Source organism: Adiantum capillus-veneris, chromosome 24 (assembly GCF_014529385.1).
Source record: "Adiantum capillus-veneris isolate H3 chromosome 24, ASM1452938v2, whole genome shotgun sequence".
In the NCBI taxonomy this organism is placed as follows: domain Eukaryota; kingdom Viridiplantae; phylum Streptophyta; class Polypodiopsida; order Polypodiales; family Pteridaceae; genus Adiantum; species Adiantum capillus-veneris.
Window position 1 is genome coordinate 37456947 of NC_140954.1, and position 26488 is coordinate 37483434.

A 26488-nucleotide genomic window follows, 5' to 3' on the forward strand; every position below is an offset into this window, starting at 1 on the left:
ACCACCATCAAGAATTCCCTTTATAGTTAATCCCTTGGTAGTGATGGGTAGGGTCGCATTAGACTCGTCGCCTTCAAAATACTGCCCTAATTCGTTAATGGGTACCTTGATCACAGACTCGTGTCCATCTAAGTCAAGTGATTGCACATGATTTTCCTCATCAATCATAATGGAGTCATGCCTATTTGGTTGCGCAAACTGCGGTAATCCCGTTCGTAGCTCTCCGTTAAGGAATGCTCGAAGTGCAAGGAATAACTCAGGATCTCCATACAGCTTTGCTATGATCGTGGTTCGGACCTCAGAAGACATGAAGTCCACTAGTTTGGCAACATTCATTGGCGTTTTGCAGGGTGTAGGTCCTTGACTAGGAACTGGTGAGGATAGAATCTCATATTCCTGAATGGGATCAAGTATTCCTTCGTTAAACATCCTTTCCAACAAGAAGGGTGTATGCTCACTTTCTGATGTCCCGTCCTCACTCCCTTCTTGGATGATACTAGATATGGCTAACGGTCTATGGTTCATGTGGGGTGGATGAACTTGCGTGGGAAACACTGTGTCATGAATTTTGACCTGCATGGGTTCTGGTTCTAGTTTCCTTTGAGTCTCCTCCACTAAACCTCTTAGATGTTTCACCTGCTCAATCTTGTCTACTGGGTTTGGGTACGTCCCAATCTTCTTTTTACGATTCTTCCCTTTTTGCCCCCGCGGTTTATCTTGGGGGTCTTGGATTGGATTTGGAAACACTTGTGGTGTTTTCAGAGGCTCTTTATGATTTTCTCTTATTCGGTTTTCATTTGGTTCCATGTTACGGTTTTCTTTGTCGGTCTTTCCCTTTGTGGTATTGGTTCTAGTCTCCATTGTCTCGACTGAATCTGAATCATCCTCGAGGTCATTCATATACACGGGGTCATCTCCTGTTCCTATGTTTGTTTTGGAACTTGGCTTTGAATTTTCCGTATTCTGCGACTTCTTCCTTCGTGTCTTCTTTTTCTTTGCTTGGATAACTGACGCGGTATCTCTCTCTTCGAGGATATGGCCTGGCCCTTGAAGCATGGACCGTGTAATCGCATAAGCGGGTGCGACGGGTGGTATTGGCGATGTCACACTAGCAATTTCGACCAAATTTAGGGGTGTGATTTTAGGCGCATTTGGGTTATAGGGGCATTGGGCAATCAAGTGATCTATGCCACAACGATTACATGTGAGTATTGGCATTGCAGATGTGCTCCCTTGATTCATTTGCATCTGTGCAGCATTCTTTTGCAACCTAATAGGGCACTCCGCTGCTCGATGTGGTCCACCACACTCGTAGCATTGAAGAGGTGGCCTCCTAGCCTGGGTGTTGATATTTTGACCTCTGGATGCGAGAGCAGTAGCTTGATAAACCGGCTTGACTTGCCCCCAACAATCTTCCATGTAGTATATAGGACACTCTTCCAATGTATCAAGTCCGTAGGCAATACTAGTGTCTATTTCCTCCTCACAGCCATCTGGATAAGCATTTGATGGCTCGCAACCCACTTGGTTCATAGGGGCGACTCTTGGATGCGGGGGCTGCGGTCCTAACACAGGAGGTGGTAGCGATGTAGCTTGTACAACATTTTGAGATCTAGGGACCATGTGTTGCGGTAGTTGCTCAACAAGTGGAGTAGGCATCAATACAGGAGCTCGAGGCGCATCCGTCCAGGCTACAGGTGGTCTATTTGCCATCATACGTTTGATCATTAAACAATCCTTAGCTTGGTGACCATACCTACCACATGCGTTGCAAGTTCCATTAAATTTTACTCTAAACGTAGGGCACTCACTAGTGCTATGTGGACCTAAGCAAATGGAACACCATTGTTGCTCCCTTCTTGGATACATGTGACTATTTTGAGGGGGTCGATTATCCTTAAGCGACTCTTGGATTGCCTTGGTGAGGTCTGTCAAGAATGTCTCAAATACCTTTGGCTCATTGGCAATGGGCTTTGTAGTCATGGGTTCATACTCAATGGCTTGTGAGCTAGTGGATCTCGTATCAGTAGACACCCTCATGCCTGCTATCATCAAGTTGTCTTCTAATTGGATTGCATTGGCAGTGACATCTTCCCAGGTTGTGATACCTCTAATCACTAGTCCATTATAGATTCCTTCATTCCTCAACCCTCGAATGAATCGATCAAGCAGTTGGTTATTGTTGAAGCGCTCATTTACAGGGCAGCGAGAGTTTAAGTGCTTTAGACGACTAATGAAGTCCCTTACTGACTCTCCTTCCTTACGTTCGGCCTTCTGTAGCTGAGATGCTACACCCCAAAGCACACCTTCTCGTATGTACTCCTTTAGAAACAAACTTCGAAGGGTAGGGTAGATTGTTTTCTCGTCCACCCTTAGGGTCCTATACCAATCTCCAGCCTTCCCACTTCATGTCAAGCTTAAGGCATTGCACTTATGTAGTTCGTTGCGTTCCCCTAAGGAATCACATACTTGTTCAAACACTTCAATGTGTTTCCTAGCATCTTCGTCCCCATTGAATTTTTGCGTGAGTTTGGCAATTTGTACTGCCTTACTTCTAGGCTCTCTATCAAATGCGTGACGCATATTTTCCGCGATAGATCGACCTATGGTTTGAGCAAACGCTGCCAAGTCACCTATGTGAGGAGGCAGGGCCGGTGGAGGTACTCTTGGAATCATATGTGGGAGAGGAACGGGTACCGGTCTTGGCATATGTGTGGATGATGCAGGATATGGAACATAACCGTGCATAGGTCCACTCGGATAAGAGCTAGGGAGCGGCACTCGAGGAGCATAAGCAAGTGGTACAATTGGAGGTGTGGGGGCCATGTGTGCATAAGGGGCTAGAGGCACATATGGTCGAGGCCCCATATTAGGTACTACGACACTAGGTAGTGGCACTGCGCTAACCGTAGATGTCATCAGTACATTCTCTGTCAGGCTTATCCCCGGAGTGAGCATTGTGTTTTCCTTGAGAGAGGGTTGAGCCAAGTTAGGGAAGCTAAAGTTGTCGCTCTGAGGCTCAGATTGCATAGAGACCCCAGGTGAAATGACGTAAGATGGGTCCATGGGGCTCATTAGAGGAGTCTCCATTTGTGATAGAGTAGGCTGTTGAGCCTTGCTCGTATCCAGAAATCTCATGGGGCCAGTTGAGAGTATATTTACCCCTCGGTTTTGCCTTTCTGATTGAATAATGCCATGGATAACATTACAGATCATTTTCTGTTGATCTTCGATGCTCGTGGCACTAGAAGTGGATTGTACAATCTCTATCCATCCTACATGGTAGGCGTGGCCAGAGTGTAGATCCGTCAACACCTTAGTGTGGAGGTCGTATGTCCAATGATCATTAATGAACAATCCTTCTAGAGTCGACGTGTTAACGGTTTCTTCTGAGGTAGAAGCAATGTTGCTCCCCGTGGTTTTACTTGTCACCAACGGTACTCTAGAGGGAACTTCTGAAGGAGGCAGCTCAACAGGGCCTTCTTGGTAAGAAGTTGGTAGGATATCCACATGGACACTCTTTGGGGGTGTGGGGTCCACGTGCGATGTGAAAGGAGAGTCCACTTCCCCACCCCCTTCGTGTGCTTCATTTGCATCAGGTTCCGAGCGAGTAGCTCTACCTAATGTTTCCATGAAACGGCTAAACATACTAGTACTAGGCTGTGGAGCTTCGGGAGGTGCATGGCCTTCTCTCTCAGTGTTTTGGGTAGGGTATGCTTCCATGATTTCTGAGTCGGAGGAGGAATCACTAGCGGCTATTTTAGGGTCTTGGGTGGTGCTACCTTGTGTCCCCGCTGAGGGTCTAGAGCTTATCGTGGATGGGTAATGGGTGTCCGTATGAACAGAGGCACCCTCAATATGCTCGTGTTCTAGCACCCACCCACAATGGCCGAAACAGAGAGCCGCGACCCTGCGAGGGCAAGCTAACCTCAGAAACTCGGTCTCAGTTCGGATTGCAGGCTGCAACTCGCCTGCATGAAGCCGGAATCGCTAGTAATCGCCGGTCAGCCATACGGCGGTGAATCCGTTCCCGGGCCTTGTACACACCGCCGTCACACTACGGAAGCTGGCCATGCCCGAAGTCGTTGGCTTAACCGCAAGGGGACAGATGCCTAAGGCAGGGCTAGTGACTGGAGTGAAGTCGTAACAAGGTAGCCCAGAGCGTAAGTGCATGTGCTTTTGATACCCTAAGGTGTCAAAAAGCTGCTTTAGGAGGCCTTGTGACTAGTTTTTAGCGTGTTTTTTGTTTGTTTTTTTACTAGATTTTTTAGAGCGTGTCGTGGAATGGGCCGTGTGATAGCTCGAAACGAGCGTATCGGTCAGAGGGTCGTGTCGTGCTTTACAGCCCTCCGTTTGGTCACTCTATGCCCTCGGAATCCCTAAAACTGTCAATTTCCAGTAGGGAACTAGGCCCAAACTAGAAAGTCTAAGGGTGCAAGTGGGAAGAGAAAGGAGGAGAGTGGAGGACTTGTCCCACATGCTCTCATTCTCTCTTGAGGGAGTAGGGTATATATATAAGAGTGAGTCTAGTATATATCATAATATTGAGGATTGAGGCTTGGGCTTGGGCTTGGGGGAATGATCCTGATCTATCTTTTATACAAACCAACCCGTCCGTTTTAAGACTCACGTTTTTTATTTTCAAAAAATTTAACCGCCCGTTCACTCACGTTTTTATTTTTCGATTTTTACTTATTTATTTATTTATTTTTAAATTTTTTTAAAAAAAAAATGCAGAAAATACAGAAATTGAAAACGCAGACATTGAAAATGCAGAAATGCAAAAATTGCAGAAATTGAAAAAACGCAAGAAATGCAGAAAATTGAAAAAACACAGAAAATGCAGAAAATTGCAGAAATTGGAACTTGATAGAAAATTTAACACAGAAAATTGCAGAAATTGAAACTTGACAGAAAATGCAGAAAATGCAAAAACGCAAGAAATGCTAACTGTGCAGTGCAAACCAGAAAACGTAGAAAACGCAAAAAACAAAAATCTCCACACAACTACACACACTCATTCCCTGCCTTTCCTATGATAGAGATTGCACCACAAGAAAGCGTAAAGTGCTAACCGAGCTTAGTGTAGGGTATATCCCCGGCAACGGCGCCAAAAATGTGCGCTCCTTGCCGCACTGTCGAAGCAAGGGACTTGTCAATACACCGTGTGCGAGCCACAAACGGCTCCAAGCACACAACAAGCCTAAACTAGCAAGCTCAAGAGAGCAAAGGGTGTGTCACTCACCGCTCTACGCTCGCCTTCGTGGTGGATTCGTCGCCGCGATGAAGAAGAAGCTGCAGTCGTGCCGCGCTCAACCGCCTCGCCGCCGTCGTGCCTTCGTAATGCTCGATCGCACACACACTCTCCCTCTCTCTCTCTCACACACACACACACACACACACACACACATGAGGAGGTGAAGAAGAAGAAGATGGAGATGGAGCAAGAGCACTCTTCTATTGCACAAATGAGAGAATGAGTAAAAATTAGGTTTAGTTGGCTTTTATAGGAGCTCACCCCATTCACACTTGGGCGCCCATGCTTAGCCAACTAACCCCTTGAATGTCCCAGTTAGAGTGCGCCTCTCATCGACGATCACTCTACCTTTCCCTATTGGACCGACAAGCCCGGTACCTGACTCTAAATAATACAACGTTTATAGATCATAGGGTGTCCGTGTGCCGTGAGGGTTAACAGTAGAATACTTTTGGTGAGCATTAGATAAGTTCGATTGTAAAAGCAAGTCTTAAAAGCTACAAAATACAAAGACTTGGATAATATACGCACATACAAGAGTTATTTCTTCTCTCAAGAGAAAAACCATAGTATTATACCAAGGTAAGACTCAAGTTTATTCACAAGATTTGACTATTTTAAATTTTGCAATATTAAAACACTATGATGGTATCAAAAGTCCCGCAAAAAGTCATATTCTATCCTCGATGAGATGGCAATATGCTTTTGCATAATCTTTTTTTGCACCTTTTGTAAACAACATTTAGAAAACCATAGAAGAGTGGTAGAGACAACGTGCAATTCTTCTATGAACCTCTCATCATATAATAACCGCCATCAAATTAACTTTGATTGTTGACATTTCAAGTCATTTCATACAAAACTTCCACCATAAAATTTTAATAGTGATTATTCATATCATGGCTTGCTTAATAAAACTATGAAAAATATTTATTTAAAGTATTGATATACAATATTAAATATTATTTGATATATATGTATTTATGTTTGTGTGTATGTGAGATTAAAAACCTTACAAATGTGATAACAATCATGACCCTTTCAGTTTTCTTTATAATGAAATCTTTCTATACTCATCTGAACAATTTTATTATGAAAGTGAGTGTATGTGTGCACGTGTACTCTCTCTCTCTCTCTCTCTCCCTATTAATATATCAAATGTGTTTTAATAATCGCTCAATTTTATATAACAAGATAAAATTTTTACAATAATCTTTAAAAAACAATATTTTTTATTGCTTAAAATTAAATGATGTGAGTTTTGTTGAAATGATTTGAAATGTCAACAACCAAAATTAATGTAATGATGACCATTGAATAGTGAGAGATAAAAAAAGAATTACACGTTTTCTCTACCACTCTCCTGTTGCCTTCTTAACCAAAAACTATCCATATCATTCGCGATAATATTACAAGCACGATTAAAAAAATATAGTGATTCATGTCTTCTTGTAATGACATGAAAAGTTACCTTATTCTAATTTTTCTAAAGCATTGATTTCTCGATTGCTTTGAAATGACCTGCAAGAAACAAAGGACAAAGAAAAAAATAAACTCTTAAATTAAGAAAGTATAGATATGTATATTCGATATTGATATTTGCCAATGTACAAAAAGAAAAAATAGTGTTTTGTGATCTCTTTTATGGCAGACTTTAGCTATGAGGTAGTTCACCTCAAGGTTATTCATCCAAAACTGTGAATGTAAAAACACCCCTAAATAAACTAGAACGAGTACTTACTCGTAATGATGATGTAATCGTATTGTCTGTCTAATATATTAACATTATGTTAAAAAAACACTCTAGTTATTATAAGACTTTGCTACTTTAAGAGCTTGAGAGAGATGAGAGAGAGTTATATCCAAATAGAGAGTCGATAGTAGTGTCCAAAATGATTCGTGAATATGAAGCCATGATGAAAGTGTTTTACTTCCATTCTGATGTAAAACAACTACTTCTCACTTAGTTTATCACAACATTCAAGCTTATCAGCATCTTCCTCTGATGAGCTTAAGCTCATACAACAAGGAGACGAAGTCTTGTCAAATTGAATGTGTTATACGAACAACCCGCTTGATCTGCACAAGGATCCCAACTCAACAAGTTTTGTGTCGCATATCGAGATTGTCCTATGGCTTTGAGGGTGACCTTGATTACGCAAGGAGACTCCCATGTCAAATAGAGAACAGTGCCACATCTCAATTCGTTATAAACAATGATTTGTCCCACCCTCTTCCAACTATTAGCGATCGTCGCACGACTTATGAGATATCATGGTCACCAACCTACGACAACGACGACAATTGCTATGCCAACAAATGGCCTTAAATTGAATTTCAACCCTCTTTTCCACCTACAATTCCCGCAATGCATTGCTTGTTGTACGTCCTAGTTTCTTCATAAAAAGGAGATGTCAAAACTATTGAAATTGAGAAAATATACGACCTATTGTTAGAATGGCAATGCAAGGACCAAGTAGCTTACTTTTATATCCGATTTCGTCAACATCTGAACAAAAACAGATCTAAGAGTATTCTCTATGATGAAAGGATTTACTCTCTCTCTCTCTCTCTCTCTCTCTCTCTCTCACTCACACACACAATCTCTCTACCTTTGGCCTCGCTTGAACAACACATTTCCTTATCACTTGCACACTTCTTCCTTGGCAAGCTACAATAGCATTGAAGGCACTAGAAACGAAGCCCAAGGTTCTTCCTCGACAAGCCACAATCACATTGAAGGCTTCTACTCCGCAAGCTATAATCGCATTGAAGGTATAGGATATTGGATTGGGTAGTCAATCGACAATGTCTCAAAAAAATACAGTTATTAAACTTGGGATTCATGGACCTTGCTTTGTCTATGACTCACTACCCTCCAAAAAAAACCTAGATTTTTTATAATCTTATAAAACCTCCAACTATGGAAAAAAACACTACGAATCTCATGCGATATCCGTTGGCAGCGGACAAAATTACGACTCCAAGTTGCTTTCTACATGGAAAGATTGTCCACAAGAAAAAATTAAGAGTCACAAACATCCTTTAAAAAAAAAGAGTCCACATTGCTGGAAAAAACCTTGCACAAGTGGATGTGATTGAAAGACGAAAAACATGATTGGATTAATTCTAGAATTGGAAACTCCTTTTTGGCCTGTCCCAAAGAGGTGAGCCCTTAGTGATGGTTTCCTTTTTGCTAACGAAAAAGGAGAAGTTATTTATTCAAAATATTAAAAAAAATTAATTGGTTGAAAAAGATACATACTCGTTACCAAGATATGCAATACTCATAAATGATAGTAAGAAAATCTGGGGAAGGGAGAATCCTGAACAAATGTTGAAGATGCCAGTTTCTAATCAAAGATTGGCAGCCCCCACATCACTCGACCCTGGAGCAGGCTCACTCACAACGACGTTTGGCTCTCTCTCTCTCTCGCTCTCTCTCTCTCTCTCTCCTCCCCCACTGCAGCGTTCTCGAGTCTCTACAGAGGATGCTAGTCAGGATGTTGCTAGAGCTATTCTCAGGTCCTTGCCCAATGAGCGATCTTTAAGCTCATCAGGGAGCGAAGATCGTGTATGCGATCAGGGGGCCATGGCAAGAGCGAGGGTGTGCTTGGGCTGTTTTTCATGAACATTAGAGTTTGAGGAAGTGAGTGATTGTAATACTCCAAGGGAGTGCCCCCTCTCCTTGCCGAAAAGCACTTTCCCTTTATCCTCCTTTGAGACCACTGCCCTCTTAAGGCTGTGGCCATGGCACTTGGTGCCGTTGCTTCAACTCGATACTCTCTGCTTTGATCAACGCTGTGTAAGTTTGTCGAAAGCCCAATTTTCCAAAATTAGAATCACGAGAGGAGAGCTCAAAGCAGGCCAGCAACAAGGGGGCCTTCTGCACACATCTCTCTCTCTCTCTCTCTCTCTCTCTCTCTCTCTCTCTCTCTAGGCGCATGAGGAAAGCAGAGGAGGGATGGCAGACGGGCGAGAGGAATTATGGATGAGCTGAGGGCAGTGGGGTGGACGGACTAAATCATCTTGTATGTGGAAGTTTCTTGAGGTGCGTTTTTTTGTGCCCATTCTCTTCACATGTCTGTTGCTTTGTGTAGGCAAACCTTAGTGCATTACACACTTTGTCGTTTATGATCGAGCTAATTTCCTGTGCTGCCTTGAGTTCCAATGTGGATGCTTTTCTTCCATTTCAATAGTCAAGATGGTTCTTTGAGATTTTTTGCCACCACTACACATCTTAGACTTTTAAACAAGTGCTATGCTGGTTATTTCAGGCATTCACAAAGCATGTTGATGACTTTAAGAGAGACCATGATGCCTTTTCCATAGGCTTCAAGGAGGACATGGATGAAATCAAAGTACACACTATTACCTTTTCCATTCTATCTTATATGGTTCAAGTGTTTCTTGGTGAGCGTTTGGTCCTATGGCATTTTTCAAGTGTGAAATTTCTTGGATGCACAAGGAGATTATCAGGATTTTGTATACCAGGTGCAAAATCCAACCTCACAATGCAAGTTCTTGGCACATTAATCAACATTGTTTTGGTTTTAGTCATTTGCAAATCTTAGAAAGACGCTTTCAGATTTTATGAAGTTGGTGGACAAGAGCAGCTGAGAAACTGATTTGCAGTGGCATCATAAATCAACATGAAGCTATCAAAGCATAGGATGAGAACTTCTTGATATATGAAACAAGGATTTCCTTCACCAACAGTGCGTCAAGCAATAGCTATCCCATTACCGATGTTCTCAACAGCTGCATGTGTCTCCTCCTGATCAATTCCCGCCATAGGACCAGATTTCTAGCCCAATAGCTAAGGAAAACATTCAAGAATCTTTGTTAATCACAACAATTGATTAGCTGCCAGGTAGCCAGGTGTCCACAGTTTGTTTGCCTACCTTAGTCAACATGGAGATAGGCACGTCAGGGAAAGGGTTGGTAGGGGGAAACCAGTGTGGGCACAAGTAGTGTTTTAACTTGGACGCGCCTATGGTGAGGAGTGGCGATAGGAGAGGGACCTTTTGGACATGGCGATGAGCTTGACAACCATTTTCTACAGGCTTCAATTTGTGGTATTGCAATCTCCAAACTGTTGGAGACAAGGAAGGGCCATTTTCTATTTGAGATTGCGGATGCCACGAGTGCATCTTATTTCTTGAATGTGCATCTGCCATGTTCAACCCGCGAAGATGGAACTGGAGCAAGACCCCTCATGCCTCCCTCGATGATATCTTATCTAGCACGGTGGAGTCTAAGCTAACCAATTGGTTTTAAAACCTCAGGCATCCCGAGTCCTGGAAGAAATGCTTATTGGTTCTAGATACACAATTCTTGCTTTGAGAAGGGGTGCAACTGGTTAGTGCAGTTCTATTTAGCTTTTGTTGAAGAGCAGCATTTCTGCAATCAAGTGACAGGAAAATCCTTTGCAAAGTCCCAAAGAGTGTGAGCTGTAGCTGTGAGAGGATAGAGGAGTTTCTACTTAGCTCTTTGAAGAAGAGTGTTAGCAGATTCTACGATCAAACTTAAGTGGGAGGAACTATAATCCAAGAGAGTACAAGTTGTGACTACGAGAGGACCCACCAGCTTATCATCGAATCTAAAACTGCCCCGGCAATAGTAGGGCAATATAGAGCTCAACAAAAAAATTGATTGCATGCAAAAAAGGTCCCTTAAAGGCATGACTCCTTTATGTGGTGGATATGTTCTTCCTATGGAGTAGGGGCCTTTACGAGAGAAGTGTAAAGAGGCTATGATTGTTCTAGAGAACCTGTCAAATCCATGTATTGTGGCTGTAATAACATCATTGCAATTTTATTTTTTTATAGGCCCCTTTTTCCTACACTAATTATAGAGCATGTTGTTGTGATGACTACCGTTGGGTTGTCGCTTATAGATGATAAATGACAAAAATCTGTATATGGTTTGCTTAGTGATGGATGGGATGTCTTGCATTTTGTCTATTCTGGCATTCAGTTTCACTCATATAGTACTAACATGGCAAGGCCCCCATGTAGGTTGCATCTAAAGCTATCAAGAGCTTGGTTGCTGTTGTTCATGCTTTTGTAGTTCAGCAATGTGATGAACTTAAGCAAAAGAGGAAAGTTCAGAGGCTGAGCAAGAAGTTGGATAAGAAGACTAAAAGCCTTCACCTGGTAGAGAGGAAGCATGTGGAAGTTGCTTCTTGAGGAAAAGAGCATGAGCACGGATTCAAAGTGCACAAGTGATGAGTACTCTACATCTACATTGGTGGTTTTGATAAAGGATCCATTGACAGAGAAGAAGGCTATGGTGGAGGCTTGGAGAAAGAAATTGGAGAACGATCGTGTGAAGCATAACAAATGTGTGGTTGATACAAGAATGCTTACTACAAAAAATTTGCAGACAGGTTAAGCAATGGAATCCAATTTAGACCATGAGTAAGCCCATACTAAAACAAGTGTTTAACTTGGATGCAAGCATGCACATAGATGTGGAGAAAGCAATCTTTGACAGATTCGGTTAGCATTTTTTTTAGTAGTCTTTGTCAGCATCACAACTTCTTTAGTTTTCATGAACACACATATTTTCTTGTGTTGTTGATCCAATATTGGCCATGGGTTTCTACATCATAAGGAAGTGTCGAAGAAGTGCAGAGGCTCTGTTAAGGCAGCACCATAAGCTTGTGGAATTCTATGATGTGAGACATGCGACACTGGCATTGTAAGCATTGGATGTCATAGAGCTACAAGGAAAGACATGGAAGATTGGCTTAGTAGGCCAAGTGGGAATACACAAATCGTAGTGCGACAATGAGCATCGTGCCACGAATGTTTGCTTCATCACCAAGATCACTTGCTTGAATTTGAGCTTTGTGACCACCATTTGTGCCACATTATGTCAATAAGAGCCCTCTTCAACTCTACAATGTTGTTGCCTTCCTCTTCTTGAGCACCGCTGCTACGATGTTGTGTTGTTTCTTTTGCTCTCCATCTATATGCAATCAAAGTAAATGAGTAGCCACTCTTTCAGTGCACCAATCACCGGGTCTTTTGAGGTGAGTTTTGAAGAGAGAAAAACTATGGCTTTGGGAGGCAAAGCTTTGGTCCATGTGTAGAGGCTCTGGGACATATAGAAGTGTTCTCTCTCTCTCTCTCTCTCTCTCTCTCTCTCTCTCTCTCTCTTCATTGGATAGATCTTTAAGGTCTCTTGTGATAGTTTCCTACGACGTTAAAATACTCCCCTCAACTCTCTCTCTCTCTCTCTCCTAGTTCAGCTAGGACATGTAAGATTAGAGGGGAAATGCATTTTGGGGAGTATGGCTCAAGGTTCAGACTTGCTAGATGACAAGAAAAGTGTGGCTTTGGGAGGTGGTGCTTTGGTCCATCTGTTGAGGTTGCAGGACATATAGAAGCATGATTCCCTCTTTCTCATAGTCCATCAGGGCGGGTAAGGTGGGAGCGGGGTGCATTGTGGGGGGTATGGCTTAGGTTTTGGGAGTGCTATATGACTAAGCATGGCTACCAATGCTGCCATGGGCTCATGCAAAATGAGGTCCGCAAATTGAGGATCTCTACTTCAAGCTTTGGAGGGAGATCTCAGCGTCAACCATAGGTTCGCAAGGAACTTTATGACTCTTGAATGGTTTTGCTCTCCTTTGTGATGGTTATAATACTGCTAGGAGCATCAAACAAATTGCATAAATGGTTATAATCCATACTTATTTCTAGGAAGTAAATTCCTTTTTTTTTTTTTTCCATACTCACAATTGTGAGTTGAGAGAATTTATATTAACCTGGTAAGAATACAAATGCCCTCAAGTAAATTCCTTCTTAAGTAAAGGGAGTGCAGATTTGTTTTGCATCTAGGAGGTTATTTCTCTTTCTTCACACCTTATTTAATAATCAAGATATGAGTGCAAGGATATTGATAGATCTCTAGATCGTGACCTCATATCAAAATGTGAGGAGACCCCATAGTGACTCTTGGAAAACATGGTGATTGTGATACTTGCCTTCCAATCTTAAATTTTGTTGAGTAGTATTGCCACTTAGTCCACTTTAAATGTTCTTTCTTTCTTCCCATAGACTTGAAGAAGGCTTTTACATAGCCTTTGTCTTATTGGTTTATTTAATGTGGAGCTTTGTATGCACTTTTGAGTGATTATGTAAAACTTTTGGCAGGCCTTGTGATTTTATCACTTGTTTAGTTTAGAATCCCTACTACATATTACGTAAGCTCCTCTCTCTCTCTCTCTCTCTCTCTTTTGACCTCTGGAGATGAGTCAGACCTCAGGACCTCACGCCGCACTCTCTCTCTCTCTCTCTCTCTCTCTCTCTCTCTCACACACACACACACACACACACACACACAAAACCAGCGCACGTCATGCAGTTGCTTGCTCCGATCTTGATGCAGCAGCCGATGATGGTGTACATAGGAGCCACCTCATTCCTCCTCTGATAACCAGCCTCAAGTACTGCACGGCTCAGAGCCTCTCTCTCTCTCTCTCTCTCTCTCTCTCTCTAGCATTGGGAGTCTCTCTGCGCGTTTTCAGCACCCAACAGTCCGTGCTTTTCACCATTGCTCCGATCTCTCTCTCTCTCTCTCTCTCTCTCTCTCTCTCTCTCTCTCTCTCAGCATCTCAGAACTGAAAAAAATGTCAAAACTTTGCGTTTTTGTTGCCGACTTGAAGGCAATGTCAGACAAAACTCGCAAGGGTGGAAAAGCCACACTCGCCATGGAGAATGATGCAAAATCTCCAAGGAATTTGGATGCTAATCCAACCACATCAACTACAACAACGGAAGCAATGATCATGGCTTACTTGATCTCGTTACAAGAAATCGTCAACAAACAAGGTGAAAAGTTGCGCGCACTTGCAATGGAGAATGGTACTTTAAAAGTTCTCGTTGTGGAGAATGAGCACCTCAAGAAGGTTTTTGAAATGCAAACAACACGCTTGATGCATCTTGAGAATGAAGTTCAAGAATGTAAACGCTCTCTTGTTGACATGAATGTATTGAAAGAGCGCTTGAGCAAAGTTGAGAGTGATCATGTATTGAAAGAGAAAACAATAGATACAATACGAAATGATGTATGTGAGATGAGAAATGCATCCAAATCATGGGCTGATATATGTAAGGATAATGTGGTTTCTACATCTCCTATCACGCAAGCCCTTGTCCAAGCAAAGAATGTAGAGAATGTGGACACTCAAGAATTGCACAAACGACAAAAATACTCAAAGAACATCGTCATTCGTGGAATCAAGGAGGAAAGCATGGAAACACCCCAATCTCTTGCAGTTGCTATTGAAGAGTTTTTTGCTACACACTTTGGCATGTCAGGAATCATGGCTTATGGTGCACATCGAGTTGGAAAACAAGGAGTCCCTCGCTCAGGAGAAAGACCTATTGTATGTACCATGGCTGATGAGGTAAAGAGAAAGATCATCCTTGACAATGGTTGGATCTACCTCAAAGGAACAGGTTGTAATGTATATGAGGATCGTACTCTTATGCAACAAAATGTACGTCGCAAAGCATATGAGGAAAGAAGCAAGAAGGTTAAGGTATCACCTCAAGAAGAAAAGCCACTTAAGAAGGATGCAAGTCCACCCAACAAATAGGGACACATGATCTATGAAACCAACTCACGCTTGCGAATAAGCTTTTGGAATTGTAACGGGTATCCATGGAATGCGGGAATTGGCATTGATGAGCTTACCAATGACTCCGATGTGATACTTCTTGTCGAAACATGGGAGCATGATGCGCAACGAATTCTTGGATTTGACAAATACGATGTGCATTCTTTGATGTGGGTCAAAAATGCAAAGCAACGAAGAGGCCAAGGAGGCGTAGCATGTATGACCAAAAAGGGTTTGAAAGATGTTTCCATTGTCAAAGAAGATAAGTATAAACGCTACTTATGGCTGAAAATCAGCCCACCAAATGGTCAAGTTATGTTTGTGGCCGGTTGCTACATTCCTCACTATGACTCCAACTTTTATGCTTGCTTGAATATGGATAGAGATCAGCCCTTTGTTGAACTAGAGGAAGACATTGCTCATTACAAGGATCAAGGTGAAATCATTGTTTTTGGAGACATGAATGCTCGCACAAATATGTTACAACACGACACACAACAAGTAGACATGCCGCATGTCTCAAGAAGAATGGATGACGCATACATGTATAATCGAAGTTCTAATGATGCAAAAGAAGTGGATCACTATGGAAAGTCACTTCTACATATGTGCAATAGTACCGGAATGCTCATTGCAAATGGTGTATCTCTATGGCAAGGCACCAATGACTTTACATGTAGAAAGCACAACGGTGCTAGCGTGATTGACTATATGTTGTTCTCGGAAGCCACTTTAGAATGCATACAAAGCTTTACACTTGGTGAATGGAATCCGGAATCGGATCATAGGATGTTATGTATTGACCTTAAGTGTGGTAAACGGCCCGAGCATGTAGCCTCCAATCATGATGTGAATCATTTGTACCTACGTCTAGACCTCAAACGAGCACTTATATATGCTGATATGGTGGACCAAATGTTAAGCATGATAGAGCATCAAGAGAGCCCAACATTAGAATGCAAGTGGAAAGTTTTCAAAGAAGTAATTTTCTCTTGTGCGAAGGAATGCTTTTCGGTGAAACACATGTCTTGCAAAAGGTCTAAGAAGGGTAGCACCAAGAAGAAATGGTTTGACATGAAATGTAGTCAAGCCCGAAAACACTTGCTAAGATTGGATGCAATCAAAGACAAGGAAGTTTACTTGGAATGTTCACACACATACAAAGCACTTGTTCAAAAGAAGAGGAGAAGGTGGGAAGTCGAAAAACAACTTCTTTTAGCACAAGAGAAAGCACATGCATGTGGCAAGTTTTCGCAAAATCTAAAAGACAAGTGCGTTGAGAGCTTTGGTGACTTGACTCTTGAGGATATGTATATGAATTGTAAGAACCTCTATGAGCAACCCAATGTTGATAAGATGGAGTGTTGTAGCTCCCTTCCGTTTATGTCTCCCTTCTTTACCATTGAAGATGTATGCCGCGCGCTTGAGAAACTTGCTACTCGCAAGGCAGGTGACCTTCAAGGTGTCAAGGCTGAAACGATTAAATGGACAAGCAAGAAAACACGATATTGGATATGCGATATGTTTAACCTTGCACTTCAGTATGGCATGCCTCATGATTGGAGTGCAAATTGGATCAAACCTTTGCACAAAGGAGGAGATGTAAACAATGTGAACAACTATCGCTCTATAATGGTTGGTTCTTTGATGGCAAAGTTATTTGGATGTATCATGGAGATGAAGATAAGTGAATGGGCTGAAAAGAATGGCAAACGTGCACTTGGCCAAGCAGGTTTTCGAAAGCATCATAGCACTATTGATCACCTTGTCACTCTTCGAGTTCTTATGGAAGCGTCTCGATTGAGAGGAAAAAAGTTGTATTGTTGCTTTGTGGATTTCAAGAAAGCTTTTGACATGGTACCGCAAGGAAATCTTTGGAGACGTATGCAAAGCCTTCAAGTGTCGAGAGAATTTATGCATGCAGTCTTTCGCATCTACCAAAAAGTGATATGTCGATTACGTATGGGAGATGGAATTTCAGAATTTTTTGCAAGCACTATTGGTGTCAAACAAGGATGCCCACTTTCCCCAACCCTCTTTGGGCTACTCATTGATGAATTGGAATGCATGGTTCTTGACTTTATGCAGCAAGAAGGCATACAAGAGGTTAAGATCGGAAATGCGGTGATCATGCTTTTTCTTTATGCCGATGATGTAGTGCTCTTGGCACATATCTTAGAAGATGCACAAAAGCTTATGAGTGTCTTGGAACGCTTTTGCCTACATAGCGGGCTGATCGTGAATGGATCCAAAACCAAGGTTATGCTTGTAAAGACCCTCAATGATGAAAATCCATGCATTGTATACAACAATGAGAAACTTGAAGTGGTAGATCATTTCAAGTACCTTGGCCTTGAGGTTCCATCCAATCATAAATGGAAGGATTGTGCAATGCGTCGCTTGGAAGCCGGAAAGAGGGCCTATTATGCATTTGAGAACATGTGCAATGCAGGAGAGATCAAGTGTTGGGCTCTCAAAAAGTACCTCTTTGACACATTGGTGACACCGGTGCTTCTTTATGGAGTGGAGGTGTGGGGTGGAAGCATCGGGAAGTCTACTTGGAAAGAGTTTGAGAATGTCCAAAAGCGTTTTCTCACCAACTTTCTCCAAGTCAAGACACAAACACCCTACATGCTCTTACTTCTTGAGTTCGGATTGCTTCCCATTGAGGTCTTGGGCATGCAAAGGGTTGTGGAGTACATGCGTAAGACACAACGTAGCCCTTTGCATCGACTTCCTAGAATCGCATATGAAGCAAGTCAAATGGTTCAAAAGACATGCAAGAGCAAAATACTAAGTTCGGGGTGGATGCTTGATATCAAGAAATGGTTTGGAAGATGGGATGCATGTCACTTGGTCAAGGATGCGTCGATCGACTCCCAAGTTAATGAGGCCTTCTTACAACGCCAATGTATCATGGCTTGGGAGAAATCCGGAGGTTCTCGCTTCAACCATTACACCACACACGTTGCCCCAAACTACAAATCTCTCTTCTTCTCGGAACGAGGTAACCGAACCCATTCCTACATCCTTGAGCCCATCCCGTTGAGTGCGATCCGCACCATTGCCTCCATTCGTCTTAGCTCCCATTCTCTACGCTGCGAAACAGGACGTTGGGGCACTGGCGAGGAGTGTCATCGACTTTGCACCTTATGCCCTCGTCAAGTGCGAGAGAGTGAGTACCACACACTACTTGAGTGCTCAGCTTTTGACCACATTAGGTCCTCTTTTCCCCATATATTAAGCCATGATCTCTCCCTACATACCTTCCTCTCCCAACCACGATGTGGACTCTCTATTGCGACGCTCATTTCAGCCATTTTTGAGCATCGAGAGTCACTTATGAACTCCACTCACACCACGTGACATGTTCATTTGGTCCCATAGGTCATATTTGACCTCCCAGGATGATAATAGAACTATCTATCTATCTATCTATCTGAGCCCACAAGTAATGAATCTGTACTCTGGAGTTTACCCGATATGATTTACTTAAATATTTCACTCAAATAAAGGCTTAACAGACTACAATGGGTTGGGAGAGACAGAGAGAGAAACTGGCCTCTTCTCCTTGGACCCTGGACGCTTCTTCTTCATCGTGTAGGCTAGATGACAGAGTCGATGGGATGAGGAAAGAAGCTTTCCCCCATAGAATCGACATGCTCTTCTTCTTCTAGACGCCGTGATGAGGAAGGAAAGGAATGGCAGAGATGCTCTTTTAGTGCATATTGAAATGAGGAAGGAAAGGAATGGCAGCAGAGATGCTCTGTTGATGAATGGCAAGTGCATATTGAAATGAGCAAGCTGCTAGAGGCGGGATGAGACTAAAATGGGCAGGAGCTTTCAACTTTATAAGTGAGCGAAGGGAATGGTCACGCAAGGCTTAGTTATCTGCAATCCTCACAAATAACTAAGCCCCGTTCATGGTCACATGCAGCATAGTTGCCTGGCAAAGCCTAAACAATGTTTATTTTGAACGTTGGGAGCATAGGATTCATGTTTTAGTGTCCAAAATTTAACACCACATAATGAGTCATGACAATGATGTGATCATGATCAGTCATAACACATACATATTGTTTTATAATATATATATATATATATATATATATATACTCTAGTATGACCGATCGTCTTCGGCGTGAAACTAGTAGTGTCAAATAAAGGCATGTTCCATAGTGTCACGTCCAAGTTGTAACATTCGCCAAGGAGAATTTTCTTCACATGAACTTTTGGGGGTGCAGAGAAACACAACATTGTTGTACAGACACATTAACACATTTTGAACATTTTGGCAGTGAAAAGAAAGATGCTTGATATCTTCTTGAGCTTGGCTTCTAGGACACTGACTTGAACCAATCTTTGACTTGAAGAGCCCTTTCTCCTATCCGCAGTCCTTGATGTAGTATTAGCCCGCTCAAGTATGAGTGCTTCACAGGTATAGGGAAACTCCGCACACATTTGAATCTCTAGCACCATTGTTTGTTGCTCCATTGGATGTTCCACTTCTTGTTCAGCTTGGCCCTAAACCCTTCATCAAATTCAAGTAGATGGTAGAACTTTTTGTAATCCTCCTCTACAAATGCGAGAAGGAGATCCATTTTTCTCTTTCTATTGTTGACCAATATGCAGCTTTGAGAAAAAAGTTGAATCCTGCATAGCCAGCTGATAAACTAAAACTGTTAGCAATTTCGTGAGGGTCATACACAATCCATTCATGTGGATGTCATGTCGTCCTTATCCGTGCTTTGTAGCACTTATGTGGCCTTATGTTGAGCTTGGCTCCTTAACTGAATTGTAATTGTCCAAATTAGATGGAGTCATGAAAAAAAATAGTGTTTAAGTACCTTCCACTTAGCTCTAACTTCAAACCAGTTTGTCCACATTGAGGTAGCAATGGTTTTATTTGATCCTTGATCTTCTTTGGTGAAGTGATAAGGTCCCATTGGGTCAAGGTTTTTCATGCTTTATAGTCCTGCAAATGAAACTAGTTAGTATCTCTTCTCAGTAGATTGGACCAGTAGTCATTATAAGAAATGGATCTTAGGATCCATTTAGCTACCATCTTGGTAGGTAAGTTTTCTACCACCTCTACATTTGTGCTTGCAACATATAGGCCAAGCTACTTTTGGGATCCTTGTCCCAAACTCATTACCTCCCCACAAGGACCTCCTTGCCAATTGTAGAGCTTGCTTAACTTGGTATTTGAAAGGCTTCCAACAAGACGAGCAGTAAATTTATGATGAAAGCAAGCAATGATTAAGGACAAATGTTCTAGCTGCCAAAGTAGGTTGCATAGTCATCCAGCTATAAAACTTTTTTTGAATTTATCCATCACCTAGTTTCACCTTTGTTCCAAACTCACCTTGAAACCCATAGAAATACCCAAGAGCCTAAATATTTGACCATCTTGTATGATCTAACAACATGCTTGCAAAACACTATTTGGAACAGTACTGCTAGAAGACTTAAACCGTGTTTTATCTTGGTTAATGATAGAGCCACTAGCAAGGCAAAAAAGTTGTAATCAGTTCAAGAAATCTCTCCACAGTTGCATTGTCTGCACACATAATTGCATTAGTGTCATCTGCAAATTGTTGTAAGCATATGTCCTCATCAACCTCTAGAATTTTAATCCCTTTAATTTTCCCTGAATGTGTGTATTCCTCATGTAGTGGAAATGGCCTATTAACTTTGAGAGTAGCGGAAATTAGAGAAGCACTTGTATGAAATTACTTTGTGAGCATAGCGGGTGAAGTTAATTGATGATAGCAACATAAACATAGCATTTAGCTAACTTGGCATGAAACAATACTTTTGCAAGAGAGAGAGTTTAGAGAACATGACAACAGTTGGGGACCGGATTTATGTGGAGTCGCGTCCCTCCTCCAACAAGCATTTTCATTATAGTTTCTCCCATCAAGAGAGACTTGTTACAATACAATCTTTGTGTTCCTTGTGACCTAGGTGATGCAACGAAGATGGAAAACTTCATGCGTCACGAGCATAACATAAACTTTGAGGAAAGCAGTAACTGTCCCAAGACCTCAAACACCTTCAAAGGTGGAGAGAGCTAGCAAGGAAAGAGGGTAGGGAAGAGGAAGAAGAAACATTTCATCGGAGAAAGAATTATTACCTCACTTATTATCACTCTTCTTGCTAGCATACATAATATCATAGTAATGAAAATGGATAAGATGGCAAGATTAAGCATTGAAGCATGGCTCTTGGTTGGATTTGCATTCCATAGCCAAGAGTGTTGGTGTAGGCTCTCAACCTCTCTACTTGCTTGGAGAAGGAGAGGGATCTCTTGCACTTTACACACTACACAATGAGAGTGTGTGTGAGTGTGTGTGGGAGAGTATACCCCTCAAGAAGCCCCCTAGCTTGCTTTGTTCGACCCCCCCTTGTAGCTCATCCTTGAAGCTCATTGGACCCCTCCTGGCCTAGCCAATCATAAGCAAGGACACATCAAGCAACAACGGTAGCCTTGGGATAAGTGTCCCCCTTTCCCCTTTGAGAGAGAGGACTTGATAAATGCTAAAAAAATTTATTAAATCTACTAAATTATCATTGGACCCCTTGGAAGGCCAACCAATAGGCTTTAGGCACACCATGAGGGTAACCTTGCTAGGGGCTTGACATGTGTCCTACTTGCCTCTTGGGAAAGGGGTGCCCTTCGGGGAAGAGAGTGATCAAGCAACCAGCCCCCCTTCTTGCATGGCCGCTCCCTCCTTGCAGGGATTTGATTTGACTTTTGTGACACCTCAAGTCCCTCAGCTGTGGGATAGGTGTCTAACCTCACTACCTATCTTATTACAGTTTTAGCGAGAACCACGATTAAATTGTCAATCCATGGGACGAAGCTGACTGGACTAGTGCATAGAGGCTACAAGAGGTTGTCAATCTCTTAGAAAACAACTAACAACTCGCATCTAACTCAAGCTACACTCAAGTGACTGAAATCACCAAAAGCCAATCGTTATTGGGACAAACAAATCACATCCGTTACAGCATCAAATGACATCCAAACATAACGAAACTTCTAAGACAAGTTTATAAGACCTAAGCACACATGCCTATGGTCTTAAACTCCACTTTAGGTCAAGGGAAAAAATTGCAATTATTTAACAGTAGTGGATTTTTAACCTAGTCGTTTTCGACCCAGAATGCACCTAAATGCTTAGCAATGATGCCCCCATACCTCGCCTATGCTTAGTTTTTTTATTTTGAAGTGTAAATTCCTACTTATGATGAAATGAGGCTGCGGGTCAGTGACGCCAAAAGCTATGAAATACTATGATATGTTTACATCAATGCGTAGAGCTCTTACCTACGGTTGCAATGCAACAAACGCGACTGCAATGTGACAATCGGGGAGGGAGTAGGAAGCGCAAGAAGGAGAGAAGTGAGCGTCATTAGCTCACACTATTCCATTATCCAAAACTTAACAATTACTTACAAAAATTGGCTTTTATACCTTAGCCAAGGTTTTTGGTGGTCAAAACTAATAATCTTGATGCCAGGTTGCTGATTACTGGCCAAAATATTTTTGTATGCCAAGTGAAGAATCCCGTGTAGAACACTTCCTTGAATGCCAGCATATTGTGAGATGGTAAAAACATGTATCTGACGTAGAATCCATAGAGGACTTCTTCGGAAGGTTGCCCACTGAGATCATAGCACAACCCTTTGTTACCCTCAAGGAATGACATCCAAGGGGCGCCTGCTTGCTCTGGCTCATTGAACACTTCGATGCAGGTGAGTAGCATTCGACAGATTTTGTATAACATTGCACATGACAAATCTGGTAGACTTTTAAAGAATGACATGGCACCCTTTAGTGTTTTCACCATGTACTCTTCCGTCGGTGGTCCCTTTTCTGGAGCAGGCAGTCTTGAGTAATTCAGCCAAGTTGGCCTCTTCTTTAGTAGTGCCTCGTATGCTTGCCAAGTCCTTACTTGTGGTACATGACAGAAAATTGGATCCTTTTGTAGGTCTTGCAGGGGCTCTTGTGAACAGAATCAAGTACCTTGGATTCTTGTTCAACCAGCTCAACCTCCACTTTGGGTGGTCTTGATCTATGCGACTTTCATGTCGGTGTAAAGCCTTTCTTTTACTTGTAGCAACTCCACTTTAATCAGAGGATAGGGTAGGGATTGTTGGTGTCATTGCGCATTGATTTGATTGGGAGTGAATTGTGTGACATTGACGGAATGAAGTACTCTTAGCTCCCAATCCATTGCTGCCTTCCACTGCTCATCTACCCCTTGTGTAATTTTTTCCTTCAGTGCATCTTCCTCAGCCTTTGAGAGCTGGACCATTGGCACTGTGTCTGCTTCGGTAATGGGTACTTGAAACTCTTTCTCGTGACTTAGCTCTATTGTTGGATGTGTCTCCATCTCAACAAATGACATTGAGGGGATTTCTATCTGAGGTTGCTCTAAAGTGCCTGCCTCTTCTTGTGTTTCTATCCGTCCCTCTTGCAATAGCTGGTTGACTCTTTCGAGTTCAGCTATTTCCTTCAGCAACTTGTCTTATCTTTGAACCCGCATTGAATCCAGGTCTCTGCGTTGAGACTGCTCCAATTTTAGCTCCAGCTCGAGGTCTTTATTCTTCTTCTTCTTTCAGCTTTAAAGCTTCTGCTTCTTGATAGATTTGTTCCAGGGATTCCGTGGGATCTTCAACCTGCTACCTCATGTGATGCTTGATTCTTGGTCCTTTAAGCTCAATAGGCACCCACTTTTTCGGGTCCTTTCCTTGTGCTTGGCAGCTCCGTTGGTAAGAGTGTTTTTCTCGTTCAAACCTGGCTTGCTTTTGTACAGGTTCCTTCTGGTGTGCTTCCACGGCTTTTCTCTTCATCTCTTCTATCCGCGCTCTCCTTTCCTCGTTATCCGAGCTTTCACTGATGTGCCGTTGTGGCGAGCTCTCAGCAAACTGTTCATCTGACTTGTATGATCTCTTGGCAGATCTTGTAGCTCGAGGAGAAGGTTGATTATCCAAGTGCTATGATCTGTAAAGAATGAGGATGCAAGAGAGCTACACAAGACAAGCACAAAGCACACAGAGATGGAAAGCTTCTTCTTCTTCTTCACAGAAAAGAGAGTACAAAATGACTAAGTGCTAAAGCTGAAAAGTAGCACATATGTACATGCGGTCACTAAGTGTGAACTCGCTAGAAGCGTACTAGGGTGGCACTATAAGTGTAGTCCAGCTGTAGAATCACTGGCAGAGATCCTCCGTGTCGGTCACCTAACGCGCCAGTGAGTAAATGCCGTAAGCGGCCAAGACCCGTAGTGGATGCCAGCTCAAGGTGTAGAGCTCGACATCTCAACACTCCCCCTCGAGCTCTGCATGTCGCAGAGTCCAAGCATAGTCCGGAAACGTCGAAGCTTCTCAACTCCGAGGGCCTTGGTAAAGATATCCGCTATCTGCTCCTCTGTGCTGACGTAGACCAAGTCGATGTCGCCCGCCAACACTCGCTCTCAAACGTAGTGGTAATGGACCTCTATGTGTTTGGTCCTGGCATGGAACACTGGGTTCCTAGCCAACTGCATGCTGCTGAGGTTGTCACAATGGATGAAAATCTGCTGGTCCACCTGCATTCCCAAGTCCTCAAGTAATGTGCATAGCCAAGCTACCTCGCACGCCGCAACTGCTGCACCTCTGTACTCGGCCTCTGTGCTCGATAAAGCAACCGTAGGCTGCTTTTTGCTGCTCCAAGTAACAGCAGCACTCCCAAAAGAGAACATGAAGCCACTCGTAGATCTCCTATCAACAATGCTACCTGCCCAATCTGCATCTGTATACCCATACAATGCTAATGGTGCATCTGCTGCATAGAACAATGCGTAGTCAAGAGTACCTTGCACATACCTAAGTGTGCGTCGTACTCCATCCAAATGTGGCTTCCTCGGAAGTTGCATGAACTGACTCTCCAAGCCTACTGTGTAGCTCAAGTCTGGCCTCGTGATAGTCAAGTAGATTAGACTACCCACAATCTTCCTGTACATGTTGACATCCTCAACAACATCACCCTTCTCTGCACTCAGCTTTGCATTCACATCCAAGGGAATAGAAATTGGCTTACAATCAGCCATACCATACTTTGACAACATGTCCAAAGCATACTGTCTCTGTGATAGCCATACACCCTTTGGAGTCCTGATCACTTCAATGCCAAGAAAGTAGCGCAACTTGCCTAAATCTTTCATTTCAAACTCCTGTTTGAGAAGACCCGTCACATGGTCAATCTCCATAGCATTGTCACCAACAATAATAAGGTCATCTACATATATGGTAATGACCACAATCCCCACATCACTCTCACGTACATAGAGTGAATGATCAGCATGAGCTCTCCTAAAACCAATACTGACAAGATACTTGGCAATCCTGTCATACCATGCTCTAGAGCCCTGCTTCAAACCATACAAAGCTTTGAGAAGTCTGCATACATAATCTGGGTAACCTGGATCGACATAACCAGGTGGCTGATCCATATACACTTCCTCTTGCAACTCACCATTCAAGAAGGCATTCTTTACATCCATTTGATGCATAATCCATCCTCTAGATGCAGCCACTGCTATGACAGCTCTCACTGTCGTCATCTTTGCCACTGGAGCAAAGGTCTCCTCATAGTCTATGCCATACGTCTGTGCATAACCCTTTGCGACCAGCCTTGCCTTGTGACGCTCAATGTTACCATCAGCCTTATGCTTGGTTTTATACACCCATTTACAGCCAATAGCTTTCTTGCCACTTGGCAATGGCACCAACTCCCATGTGTCATTTGCTTCCAATGCAGCCATCTCTTCATTCATTGCATCATCCCAATGCACATTTCCAACTACATCCTCAAAACATGTGGGCTCCACATCCTGTATCACCTTAGCCATGTAGGCTTGGTGATGCGCTAGATACCCATCATAAGTCAATTTCTGAACTGGATTTCTGACTCTATTAGATCTGCGCGGTCCTGGATCACTCCTTTGCCCTCTAGCATCTTCTTGTACTTTCCTTACACCAGGTGTCCTGACAGCCGGAATTCCAAATTCCTCATCAAGACTTTGTTCAGAACCATCTGAATCCATGTCTACATGTGAAAAACCTGATGATGCATCAACCATAAAGGGAGGTTCATCAACCTTTTCCTTTCCTTTTTGTGATACATTCCCTGTACCTGTTGGTGGAGTAACCTGTGTACGTAGTCTACCATTCCATGGTTTCTCAACAGAGCCACGAGAAGAGGACTCTTGTGGTCCACTCAAAACCTGTGACTGTGGCCTCACATTTTGTACAACCACACCATCTTTTACATCAGCCCCAATAGTGCCATGTGCATTACTGTACCAGCTGCTCATCTCATCAAAGACTACATCTCTGCTCACTCGTAATTCTCGTGTAGTAGGATTGTAGCACCTGTACCCCTTTTGTTCAAGGGAATATCCCACAAGAATACATTTCTCTGCTTTAGGATCCAATTTCCTACGCAACTTATCTGGTACATGCACGTAAGCTATGCAGCCAAACACTTTCAAGTGTGCCAAATCGGGCTTTGTACCTGTAAACTTTTCCTCAGGTGTTACATCATG

The 26488-nt window shown here is 42.7% G+C and overlaps 1 protein-coding gene across 2 annotated transcripts; it reads left to right on the forward strand.

The window, feature by feature from the left end:
* Positions 1-8589: 8589 nt before the first annotated feature.
* LOC147426219 (protein ROLLING AND ERECT LEAF 2-like) lies at positions 8590-12279 on the forward strand. 2 transcript variants are annotated; one of them, XM_086498917.1, is made up of 3 exons: positions 8590-9308; positions 9535-9751; positions 11278-11413. In XM_086498917.1, the coding sequence occupies exons 1-3, from the start codon at positions 9291-9293 to the stop codon at positions 11286-11288; spliced, it is 246 nt and encodes an 81-aa protein (XP_086355043.1). In that variant the 5' UTR covers positions 8590-9290; the 3' UTR covers positions 11289-11413. The 2 variants fall into 2 exon arrangements, with proteins under 2 accessions (XP_086355043.1, XP_086355042.1); XM_086498916.1 differs by having other exon boundaries at positions 8605-9308; positions 9535-9618; positions 11278-12279.
* The last annotated feature ends 14209 nt before the right edge of the window (positions 12280-26488 follow it).

What these genes read in the sequence shown, in the direction of transcription:
- LOC147426219 (XM_086498916.1), top strand. An exon ending in AGGACATGGATGAAATCAAA is followed by an intron (nt 9,619 to 11,277) that starts GTACACACTATT and finishes GCCCCCATGTAG; the next exon opens with GTTGCATCTAAAGCTATCAA.